The 12178-nt window shown below is 36.7% G+C and overlaps 2 protein-coding genes across 2 annotated transcripts; one reads left to right on the top strand and one right to left on the bottom strand.

The window, feature by feature from the left end:
* Positions 1–5376: 5376 nt before the first annotated feature.
* On the bottom strand, positions 5377–7268 carry kctd12.1 (potassium channel tetramerisation domain containing 12.1). Its single transcript, XM_053496748.1, has one exon. It carries the CDS (start codon positions 6832–6834, stop codon positions 5962–5964), a length of 873 nt encoding a protein of 290 aa, XP_053352723.1. The 5' UTR covers positions 6835–7268; the 3' UTR covers positions 5377–5961.
* On the top strand, positions 6833–12152 carry acod1 (aconitate decarboxylase 1). The gene is given in 7 exon segments (XM_053496321.1): positions 6833–6878; positions 10185–10284; positions 10891–11080; positions 11359–11377; positions 11380–11515; positions 11517–11920; positions 12121–12152. Coding segments are annotated over 7 exon segments (927 nt in total).
* The last annotated feature ends 26 nt before the right edge of the window (positions 12153–12178 follow it).

Raw genomic sequence — 12178 nt, 5'->3', positions numbered from 1 at the left:
ATGCTTGGACAAGCAAATTGCTCTTTAAAAAGATTATTTTCTGTGATACATTTGCTTTCTTTTTGATGCTCTTGTTTTTTTCCCTACATGTTTTCTAGTTGTATGATGTAGCTGAAAAAAATCTATACTTTTATTAAAACATTCTTTAGGAATTAAGGGCCTACTTTCAAAATATTAGTGCTGCAATAATTAAACCCCTCCCTGCTTTAGTGAATAACTGCATCTTCATACTGCAGCCTTGCACTTACAAGCTGTTGCTGTAATCATTAAGACCTTTATATTATCAAGCTTTTTCAAAATATGCTCACACTGAGCTTTCTGTTGATGCACTTACTTGCTGTTTAGCTTTATAGGCTACAGTAGTGGAACATTAAAGATTTATGATCCTAGTGAATACAGTATCTAATTCCATTGGAAATTGGGGTTCTCTCAATGTTTCTTTCTCATGTTGTGTCAGGAAGTTTCTCTGTTAATGTGGCTCAAAATAATAATAATAATAATAATAATAATAATTTACTACAGACAATTAACATAATTTACCATCATACATTAATATTAATTAGGTCCTCCAGAACACAGTGATTATTAATTACCACAATCCTGAATCACTTCAGTCCCGCACCCTGGCAAAGCATTTATTTAGATGCATCAAAACACCAAGCAGAAATCATCTAGTGAAAAGCATGTTAATTGAGAATTGATTAAGTGCAGCCTCTTCCTACTTTTTCCATTTTGCATCTTGCATCTGTAATGACTGTGCTGGATTTAAAGGTGACCTGAGGCAGAAAGCCATCTTAGCCCTGAGATTCATTTAATTTGTAAAAAAGTTAAATGGTCTGCTGTAATAGAAAGCTGACACAGATGATCAATTGTCAAAATGATTTAGACAAATAAAATACTATTATTTAGCAACTTCTTGTTGTGTGAACAAAAATACAGTGTGTGGCACAATCTCAAAAGAACACGGGAAGAACCGCATGTGTAAAAACTACAAAGAAATAGCAAATATGAATGCTTTTATGATTGAGAGTTTTCTGGAAATCTTTTGATTTTACTGCTATAATGAACTTTTCTAAGTGTGGTTATTGTCAATGAAATGTCATTCTTTATGTCATTCTACAATATACCAGTACAGTACATCAGGGTTTTTCATTTACATTTCATCTTTATGTCCAACAAGGTACATAACATCAATGAATGATGACAAATGTTAAATGCTTAATGCTCAGTTATTAGTGTGCAATTTGTAACTATAAATAAGACATCAATTAAAAGTTACTTTTTTGTTTTGTACTAGTGTTTTATGTTACTGCTTATGAATAGCAGCACTGACACTGAACAGACAAAACTTCCAATTTAAACTTGCAATAGAGAATAATAGTAATGCTTTGTTTCGCAAGCAGCACTAATGAATGCAAACTTCTTTGTTCATATGTTTTCAATGTTTTTTTCCCTTTTTTTTAAGTCTTTCCTTTTTGAATAAGCCATGTTATCACTTACCAGACAGCAGAGTGTGTAAATGGAATAAATATTGAAATGAAATATGAAATAAAACTCTCCTCTTCTTGATAAAGTACCTTAAGATAATTTTTTTTTTTTTTTTTAAGCTGACACAGATGGTAAATTGACCAATCTGTGCAATTACCCAATAGATGATGTGGAGTGTTAAATGTGTAAAAGAAAACTTGAGGCACAAAACTAGTCACTTTTTATATGTTCATCAGCACAGCTGCAGTATTTTTCAAGTGCCCAGGTCGATTAATGAGAAATTGATTGCTTGCATGAATAAACACTGTTATTCCATAGAACTTCAGTTCTAGGGACACTCATTTCCCTTATTGTGAACAAAATTATTAACCTATCCTAAGCCATCAGGACCAAGGAAATTATAGAACACCCCTGCTGGTCTCTACTTTGAGGGATATAATAATTTATGATTGGTGAGATTCAGTGAATACATGCCAAACAGCCCATTTGTTTGAACCGTATTGGTTTTTCTCCCCATTCATTGTATTCTTTAGGTCTAAAAGAGGATGTTCTTTGTCTGCACCATTGATTTATACTTTTGATTTCTAAAAGGCACAATTATTTCCTGTGAAAGCTAGATTAAAGAGTGTTGGACTAAATGGACAGCCCACAGCATTTGTGGTGAAATTGTTCAGCATTAAAAGGACTACTGTATCTTGACAGAGACAAGCTGCCAAAGGGTTTCTATTTCTAGAAGCAATTGGCTCAGCTACAAGAAATGTTGATAGTGCATATTGATTTACCTTCATGACACAAAAGAGATAAAATAGAGCATTTTAATGAGAACATGGACTTAAAAAGAACAAAAAAAAATCTTATTTGTAATGGAAGATTAATCTTCCATGGAGACTTTTGTTCACTTACAGTCCACTTGATTAAGAGATTAAAGTATAAAAACCATTGGTTGTGTAATTTGTAATTTGTATTGTTTTATACTGCTGGTCCCATTTGATATCTTTGTTTCATGGGGAGAATATTGTTAAAGTATAATTCTTAAAGTAGTTAATGCAAGTGAGCATGCAGGGATAAAATGTCTGATAGGCCTTCTCAGTGACAAACAGATGAGGCACTATGAGCGCAGTCATGCTTGCACAGGGCAAACACGTTTTGCATCCCAGTATATACATATATCCACAATGGACTGGACTGCTTTTGCACTCTGCATTTTTTCCTTATAAGCACAAGCCTGCATGGTAATTGCATTAATCAAGACAGCAAACTAGGAAAAAATTACACAGCAGCCAGAAACTCTTCAAGTTTGAAGAGTGCATATGAGAATTAAGTCTGAGAGCCTCATCATGTCAGAATAAAAAGAGTAAGGATATGCAGAAAGGGCTTCAACAACATTGATATTCAAGACTCTAAACAGTGTGAAATGAGGTTTTTGACAATATAATGTAACCCCAGAGAACCCATGGTGACAAAGGTGTTCTGGGAAGTTCATTATTCAACTTTGTCCTTGACTTAAACTCACAAATGACTGTCCTGAAATTATGGAACAGTTTGTGAATTTGTGTACTCATGACATAATTTAAAAAATGGTGGTGTTCCTGGGTAGCACATATGACAGGAAATAGTTCATTTTAAAAAGTGGTACATCTTCCGAAATGTGTTATATGTGGTCTATTTACTGTAGTCTGTGTTATATCATCATAATTTCCCTTAAAAAAAATAAGACTTGGGCTCTTTCTGGTTTAGGTAATTCTACCTTACGGCATTCAATATATATATATATATATATATATATATATATATATATATATATATATATATATTTTTTTTTTTTTTTTTTTTTTTTTTTACCAATGTATATGACTTATCCTTTGGAAAATTACAGAAAAAATGTCTTGGAAATATCAAGGGGTCTTTCTATGCAAAACTGGGTAAAAAGAGCATGATAAATGGAATGTAAATTTAATGCCAGGAATAGAAACAAATGTAAGTATTTAAAGGCTACACATCCTTTTAGTTTTGTGATGCTCAAAGACTCTAAATTAAAAAATACAAGCATGTGGTGATAAGCAAACTAGAGTCAAGACTTTCTACATCAGTAGAAGCATCTTATATACCACAAATGCACTGTACAGTATATGTGTGTGTACAGATTTAAATAACCAAATAACAATTACGAATAATTACTGGAATTAATATGCTACAAATCCTGATGCAGTGAGAAATGTTTATTTCTTAAACAACCATGTTGGAAGACGTGTCCTTTGGTTAAGAGGTCACTGTGTTTTATAAATGTGTAATTATTGGCCTGCATTAAGCAAAGATACCATGTAAGCTGATGAGTTCAGATAGACTCTATTCCAGAATGATGCCCAGATTCATTAGGGTATGAAGCAGTGCATCCTTCTTGCATAGTGCCCACTGCAAAATGCTCTGGAGGTAGTCTTATGATTTCTCGTTGCTTCAGTTGGTCAGGTTAAGGCTCAGCAATGTGGCAATTAAATTAAGGTTATCAATGTATTTTCCTTCTCTGGTAAAAAATTTCTCCTTTCACATATTCCTGGTCTCAAATTGTGAAAAAGTGGTTCTGGTAGCAAAAGAAATCATTTCACCTCATACATGAATTTGCCACGATCAAAGGTCCATGGAATGTGCTGGGGAAGACTTGATGGAAATAATTGTCATGGAATTGCATTTGCAATATGTGCTGTAAAGTTAAAAAGCATGCCAACACAATATTAAAGTCTGCTTTTGTTTCGGCTATGCAGTGTACAGTATATGTCATTATATAGATCTATATTCTTTCTTTGAGAGTTTAAAATATAAACATGTTTCATGTAAAGTAAATTCTTGCTTCTCATGGGAACCTTCAGCTACACAGAAAGTTGCATGGGATATATTGCAGATTTAGTGAATGTACAAAATAAATATGCAAAATGTTTATGCAGGTACCAACTGGAATAGATATGTCTGAAAAATTATTTTTAACATACAGTAGACCTTAACTAGGAACACCAGGTAGGTTCAAACCACAAATCTGTCTTAAAAACAGTAATCTGATTTGCATTTAAAAAGAAATATAAGACAACTATGCAATAGCATCATCCTTAAATATATTTAGGAAACTTGAAAAGAATCATGAATATGCCCTAATTCTAAGGGTTACGCATACTTATATGAGGAAAACCTAAATGACTGGTGCTTTATGACTACCTATAATATTAAGAAACCATGGGTTATTTTAACAACAATAAACATTATCAGATATGTTCCTGGTTCAGCACCAGTGAATAATGAAGGAGCATTGTTTTCTTAGGATGCAAGGTTTTCCATTTTGTCCCTCAGGCAATAGGTCCCTCTATTTGCAGTTAGAACCTATTATTATTTTACACTTGAAATTATAATAGCATCATAATTTGAGTACAGCTGCACCATTTGCATCTGAGCATCACACACTGAATTTGCTTCACAATCAGATAGGAGCTATACAGAAACTGAGTATGAAACTCCCTGGAAGCTTAGCTCTTTAATATTTTGCATAAAAAGCCTTTGTAGTTTTTTGTTTGTTTGTTTTTCCAGTAAATGTGTTTCACCATAATTGTTTTTTTTTTCTATTTATAAATCTCAAACCTGCTGAAAATGACACCTGTTATACTGTATGTCTGTAAATAGACACAGCTTTGCTGTAGTGCTGCATGTAGTCACATAAAGCAAGGCATGCCATCCGGTGTTTCATAAACCTTCATTTTCATATACCATATTTATGTTCCCAGTTTTAATCTCTTTGTTAAAGCATTACCATAAATAACATCAAACATTACTGCATTTTTTTAATGACAAGAATAAAATTTTACTAAATTTCTTGAAACATTTAAAACACACATACATAAATACCTTAAGATGAGCACAGGTCTTAACAGTACCTAGATGTCAAAACAGTGTATTATCAATGAATAAGTAAGAAATACCAGTGTAAATTTTGTGTTTTTCTACCAGATCACAACAACGAGGGGCAGTGGAAACAGAACATGCACATTCACAGAGAGTTTTAAAAAAGCTGTTGAATTACTAATATGATGACAGATTAGGTAGATATTAAGTCTTTATTGATATTTAATTGAAAGCCTACACTTTCAGTCTAGGACATCATCATGCAATAGGTCTTTAAAACATCCAAACACAGATGTAAAAGAGTAAGCTACATCTTACTTAATTTGGTTTTGTTACATAACATCTATTAGGCTACTCAAATTATTTACCAGTATAAGAGCACATGCATGAGGGTTTTTCTTTATTGTCATTTAAAATCTAATTGTTTTGGTTCCTTTAAACTGTAACTGGTGTGCTTTTGTAGTTTCTGTAAACAAAATCTAGTGGGTGGTCGTTTCTTATAAACTAATAAACAATGGGTTTTTTTTCTCCTCTGTTTTTATATACTTCCACATGAATGACAAACACAGTTTTGTACGTTTCCGATAAGTGTTAGTCCCGACAGAACACATACTCTGTGTAACTCGTCCAGATTTTATCCTCGCCCGGGTCGTTGCTCGCGTAAGCGCACGTGCCAGTGGAGCTGCACGCGACCATACGAAAGCCGAAGCCAGTTAGTCTGTCGAAAGCCTGCTCCAGGAAGTTGTATTTGAGGTAATAACGGGAGGTGTATCTCTCCGGAGGCCTGTCCGGGTCTCTGCTCTCGTTCAGAGTGTCTCCGAACACCTCTTTGGCGAGAGACGTCTTCCCACATACTGTGATGCGCGCCACACGCCTAAACTTGGCGTCAGTCTGAATGTCCCTCCCGATGGTGTACGAGCCCCTGTACCCAATGGTGATGTAGCCCGACTTTCTGACTTCCGCCGATGGCGAGTGCGCTATGCTGAGTGCGGAAAGCGCGCGCGACGCGTCCCAACCGGAAACCGCGGCACCGTGCGCCGTCACCTCGTCCGAGTCGCTCTGGTAGCAGAAGCTCTCCTCACACACCGAGTCGTCCTTGCTCATTTTAGGACTAAGACGCTTGCTCAGCTCTCGCAGTTGAAAAAACTCGGCCTCCCTTTGCAGACGCTTCTTCTCCGGGAAGTAATCGGGCAGCACCAGGTTGAGATCGCGAAGGTAATCTAGGATGTAACGAAACAGAAACCCGTCCCGGTCCAAAAAGAAGCGCCCTTTGCTGTCTCGCGCCAAGTCCTTTGGAGTGTTTTTGCTGAACATGCCCCATAAGAGAGAGTCCGGCACTGCGATTAAAGTTGCGTGTCTTGTCACGTACACTTGACCACCAACATTTAGTTCAATTATTTCCGAAAACGTGGAGCCAGGATCTGCACCGTTAGTTATTGCACGCTGTGGATCCGCCAAAGCCATGTCGTCTTCAGCAAAGATGCGAGCTGCTTGTAAGCGTGAACTGAGTGAGTTTTTTTCCCTTCCACAGACCGATGGGGCTAAGGGCAGGGGTTTAATTAAATATGATGCGTGGGAGGAGATATACAGACTGCTGAGGAGCTCTGATCGATGACGGACGTTAACCCTCTATCGACAAACGATGGACCTGCTGGTGGCAGGTGTTTGTGTGTGAAAGCCTTTGCATATACTACATAGGCTAGCAAATGCTTCCCACACACAGCCCTCAGGGGCAACAAAGGGATGACCGCGGTAAAAGGGATGTTGATGTAGCCCACAGAACATGTGTGTTCTGAAGAAGATGTGTTTGCTTTTATGTTTGTAAGTAAATATGTGTACAAGTGGTTGCTCATTAAAAAAAACAAAATATCATAAAACTGTAGAGAATGTTGCCATCTGGTGTTCAAATCAACGTCTTGTCTGCTTTACAGTGGGATTTTTTAACTTTGGTTGAAAAAAACTGTCGCTTCTGATCAGTGTAATTAAATAGTAATTTAATTTAATGTATCTAAAAAGCATGTGGTAGAATGGAGAATTTGTCACATGAAATGTTCATGAATTGCACAATGCAATTATGTCAACATGACATCAATCTCAAATATATTTCCAACATTTAGTGGAATAGATACCTCGAAGAATTGAGACTAAAGTAAGATCATACTCAACATTACTATAGTGTTCCTAATAAAGTGTTATGTGATTGTGTATTTAAAGGACATAAAAAGCTTAACTATTTAATAAATAAATACGCTATTCCATAGATATACACAATGTTTGGTGGTGGGACGAATATAAAAGTATTTTCCCTTAAATTTGTGACCTAATTAAGATGTTTTTGGTTAAGCAACATTTCAGATTCTGTTGCTTTTCCAGTGATTGTTTGTCTGGCATGTGGATTTGTGGCAAGTTTGGGATTGTTATTTTAGTTTATTATTACCATGGTTATGCTTACAGTGCCTACTACTACTACTACTCCTAATAATAATAATAATAATAGCATAGATCATAGACTATACACTAAGAAGCATGCATCATCAAATGGAGAAATAGCAGCAGGATATTTATTAACATGCTGTATATATCTTTACATAAACAAGAAGAATATGATTAAAGTTTTAAATAAAACCATCTTTTAAATTTTTTATTTAATTTTGAAAGACTTTCATTTTGATGTAACAAGTAAAATGTTTCCTTTAACCTTTAGGAAATTCTGCCACAATTAAGGAATCTGGGACAAATCAGTTAAAACTATTCTCCTTAAAAATGAGAAATAATAGTTATATAATGCATAATATAATAGTAATTCTGCCAAGCAGCAATTACAAAAAGCATTACTTACTAGTAATGTTTACATACATTTATTCACTAATCTCCCTAGATGCTTACAAATTATCAGACTATATTTATTTACACACATGTATTATGTGACTGATTAAAGCATGACTTTACATGTGATGTAAACACTGTACTTCTAGTAGACGAAGCAAGGGAATGATGCTGGTTACACAGGCTGGTCAGAGACTTCATCATTTCTTCACTACCGGACACACTCGACCCACTACAGTTTGCATACCGCCCAAACCGTTCTACTGATGATGCCATCTCTCACCTCCTCCACACATCACTCACTCACCTGTACACTAGGAAAGGGAATTATGTGAAAATGCTCTTCATCTACTACAGCTCTGCATTTAATACCATAATTCCCTTCACACTCACCACCAAGCTGGAGCACCTGGGACTCACCTCATCTATGTGCCAGTGGATCTCCAACTTCCTAACTGGCAGACCACAGGCAGTAAGGATGGGCGGTCATGTCTCAGCCTCCCTCACTCTCAGCACTGGAGCATCCCAGGGCTGTGTTCTGAGCCCCCTGCTGTACTCTTTGTACACATTTGACTGCGTGGCCACTACCAACTCCACCGCCGTCATCAAGTTTGCTTACGACACTGTCGTGGTGGGCCTGATCACCAACAACGATGAGTTGGCCTACCTAGAGGAGATTGGAAATCTGGAGAAATGGTGCCAGAGGAACAATCTCCTCCTGAATGTCAGCAAGACAAAGGAGCTGATTGTGGTCTTTTGTACAAAACAGGAGAGGAACTACCAGACCCCAGTCATAAACAGCAGCCCAGTGGAGAGAGTGGACAGCTTTTGATACCTCGGTGTTCACATCACGCAGGACCTGTCATGGTCCTGTCACATCAACACCATGGTGGAAAAGGCCCGGCAGCGTCTCTACCACCTCAGACGCTTGAGAGACTTTAGACTGCCCTCCAAGGTGCTCAGGAATTTCTACTCCTGCACCATAGAGAGCGTCCTGACGGGAAACATCACAACCTGGTTCGGGAACAGCACCATGCAGGACAGACGAGCTCTACAGAGGGTGGTGCGATCAGCTGAACGAATCATCCGCACCGAGCTCCCTGACCTGCATTCGATCTACAGCAAACGGTGCTGGACTAAGGCCAGGAAGATGGTGAAGGACCTCAGCCATCCCAACAATGGACTGTTCTCTCTGTTGCGGTCTGGGAAGCGATTCCGCTCCCTGAAGACCAATACAGAGAGATTGAGGAGGAGCTTCTTCCCGCAGGCCATAAGGTCTCTCAACCACCCAATACAGGACTAATATCATCTCTTTTACATCCAACACTGGGCATTCATGGATACTATGGACACATTCATGCACACTTTTTGCACTACTTATACTTTCATTATGGACCACTGCACAAATCACTTTAATAATAAGACACTTTAAGAAGTCACTTTATGCATATTTGCAGACCTCAGCCATTTTTACATTACTTATATGGACAAATTTCTATTTTCTTCTTTTATATTTCTATATTATATATATTTTGTTCTCATTTGTACAGTATATTTTTATTTTATTTTATTTAGCACAGTATATTTTATTTTTACTAGTTAATTTCATTTTTCTGCAATATTTCTTTTACTGCAATATATCTTTATTTTTACTTGTACAGTATATTTTACCAGGTAACTTTATTTTCTACCGTATTACCTTTTATTTATATTTATTTCTTATGTTTAAGCTTTTATTTTAAGGTCACTGGTAGTCGAAAAAGCATTTCACTGCATATCGTACTGTGTATGACTGTGTAGGTGACAAATAAAATTTGAATTTGAACAGGCAGTTGCATTGCTTGGAACCTGCACCCCTGGTCTCTATTGTGATTTTCCAGTGCAGCAAGGTAAATACTAACCTAGGTCTAGCACTACATAATTCAACAAGTTTACTTTGTACTTTTTCTTTAACTTGAAAAAATATAGTTTTTCCTAATGGTACCAAGCAAAAGAGAATAGCAGTGTGAAACCAGGAACATTCCTTCCACCTCAATATGCTGCATTTGTCAATGGGGTAGTGGTGGGTTACAACTAATTCTCACATTCTAAAGATTTTACTCTTATATTACTGGTAATATTTAAATATTATTACATATTAATGTTAATAATATTAACAGTTCATACATCATCATTTATGCTGAGTTATGACTCTTTTTTTTTATAAGAAACTATATCATTTGATTAGATGTTTTACACAATGATATTTAAACAGTCATTGTCCACCTAAGTAGGTTTTGTGTGTGTCAGCTTTCAATTAGGACAGTTGTGTAAGCTGGTTAATATTGCTTATTGTACCTTTTAGTTTTACAATAAAATTGTGGAAAGAAAGAGCAAAAATTCAGTTGTTACTTCACATATGAAACAAGATCCCACAAAGCTTATCTTGTTATACATTTGTCCTTATAATAAAAGAAAATATGCAACATGTATTATGTACATCTCAGTGTGGTCACTATGTGCTTAAGTCATAAATCTGGGAAAAGTTTGTGGCTAGATACTTGAAGTCATTGTAATTCAAGAGAATCCTTGTAAACATGAATACAGTAGTTATAATCCAGCTAAATTAAATAAGTACCCATGCAATTTATCTTCCTGAATTCAAAGGTTAGGTGCTCTACGTCATGTTGATCATCTTTAATTTAGGTGCACTTTTATGGATTTTAATGATATCTGGCATCCTGCCACTCATCCCTCTGGAGCCATGCTGCCTGCTCTGCTTGCTCTGGCTGAGTTTTTGCCTTCTAAACCTTCAGGTTTGGATCTACTTCTGGCATTTAATGTGGGACTTGAAGTTCAGGGAAGACTGCTGAGGTTTTCAAAAGAGGGTCATAACATTCCCAAAACTTTAACATCACAACATCTGGCTTACTAAATTTAATGCCATTTAATTTAAAAGAAAGTATTTATGATGAGGTGTGTTAATCAATGTGCCATCCACAATTACTAAACAATTCACTGGGCTACAGTATTTACCTGAACATGTGGGCACAATGTAGAAAATAGAAAACATACTGTTTGGTTACAATCATATTTTAGTCCCCAGTGCACTCTATCTTAGAGGACTATAATTTATTAAAATCCAGTTTATCAGTCACGCTAAACCATTTGTCTTCCTTTCTTAGGTTCCATCCTCCTACAGTTGTGGCGTTATGGGCAACGCAGCCGCCACAGCTAAACTCCTGCGTCTGTCTCCATCTCAGATTATGGCAGCTCTTGCAATTGCATGTTCATCTGCTGGTGCACCACTGGTGAATGCTGCTATTCAGACAAAGCCACTTGGGAAATGCTGCTCAGAGGGGCCTGGAAGCAGCGCAGCTTGCCCTTCTTGGTCTAGAGAGCAACAAATAGATTCTGGATCTGGAGTTAGGCTTTAATTTAAAATCTTCTACCAGGATTATTTTTCATTTTCATTATTAGGCTGACGTTTCCCAAATAAGCTCGTACAGGTGGGTGCTAGAAGAACAGGATGTTGCATTTAAGCGATTTCCTGCCCATCTCTGCATGCACTGGGTAGCTGAGGCAGCAGTAACTGTGAGGAATAAAATTTACACTAGAGCGCCAAATGCTGATCTCAGTCAAATTGAGAAGATTGTACTGAGAGTCCTTTTATCCAGATACATAGATTGTCCACTTCCAGTGACAAAGCATGAGGTTAGGCACACTTATCAGTTCAACTGCTGCAGTGCACATAAAAATAAATCTACTCTCAGTAACAAAAAAAAAAAAGACAAAACCAAGATACCACACACAAACTGGAAAATGCATTACTGTATGTTTCACAAAACCTAAACATGTTACTTTTTGGAAACACCAAAGGATTTTCTGAAACAGCACTATATTACTGTATGTAATTATATCATTGTGGTATTGTCCTTATCACAGAAACTAGAAGAGAAAGGAGGCACTGCAAGTGAAGGGAAATAAAACAGCTGACGACAGT

The sequence above is a fragment of the Clarias gariepinus genome, chromosome 5 (genome assembly GCF_024256425.1).
Source record: "Clarias gariepinus isolate MV-2021 ecotype Netherlands chromosome 5, CGAR_prim_01v2, whole genome shotgun sequence".
NCBI classification, from domain to species: Eukaryota; Metazoa; Chordata; class Actinopteri; order Siluriformes; family Clariidae; genus Clarias; species Clarias gariepinus.
Note: the sequence above shows the minus strand (reverse complement) of the source record. Positions and strands in the feature narration are given on the sequence as shown.

Coding starts and splice junctions, on each gene's coding strand:
- kctd12.1 (XM_053496748.1), bottom strand. CDS start 6,834: ATGGCTTTGGCGGATCCACAGCGTGCAATAACTAACGGTGCAGATCCT.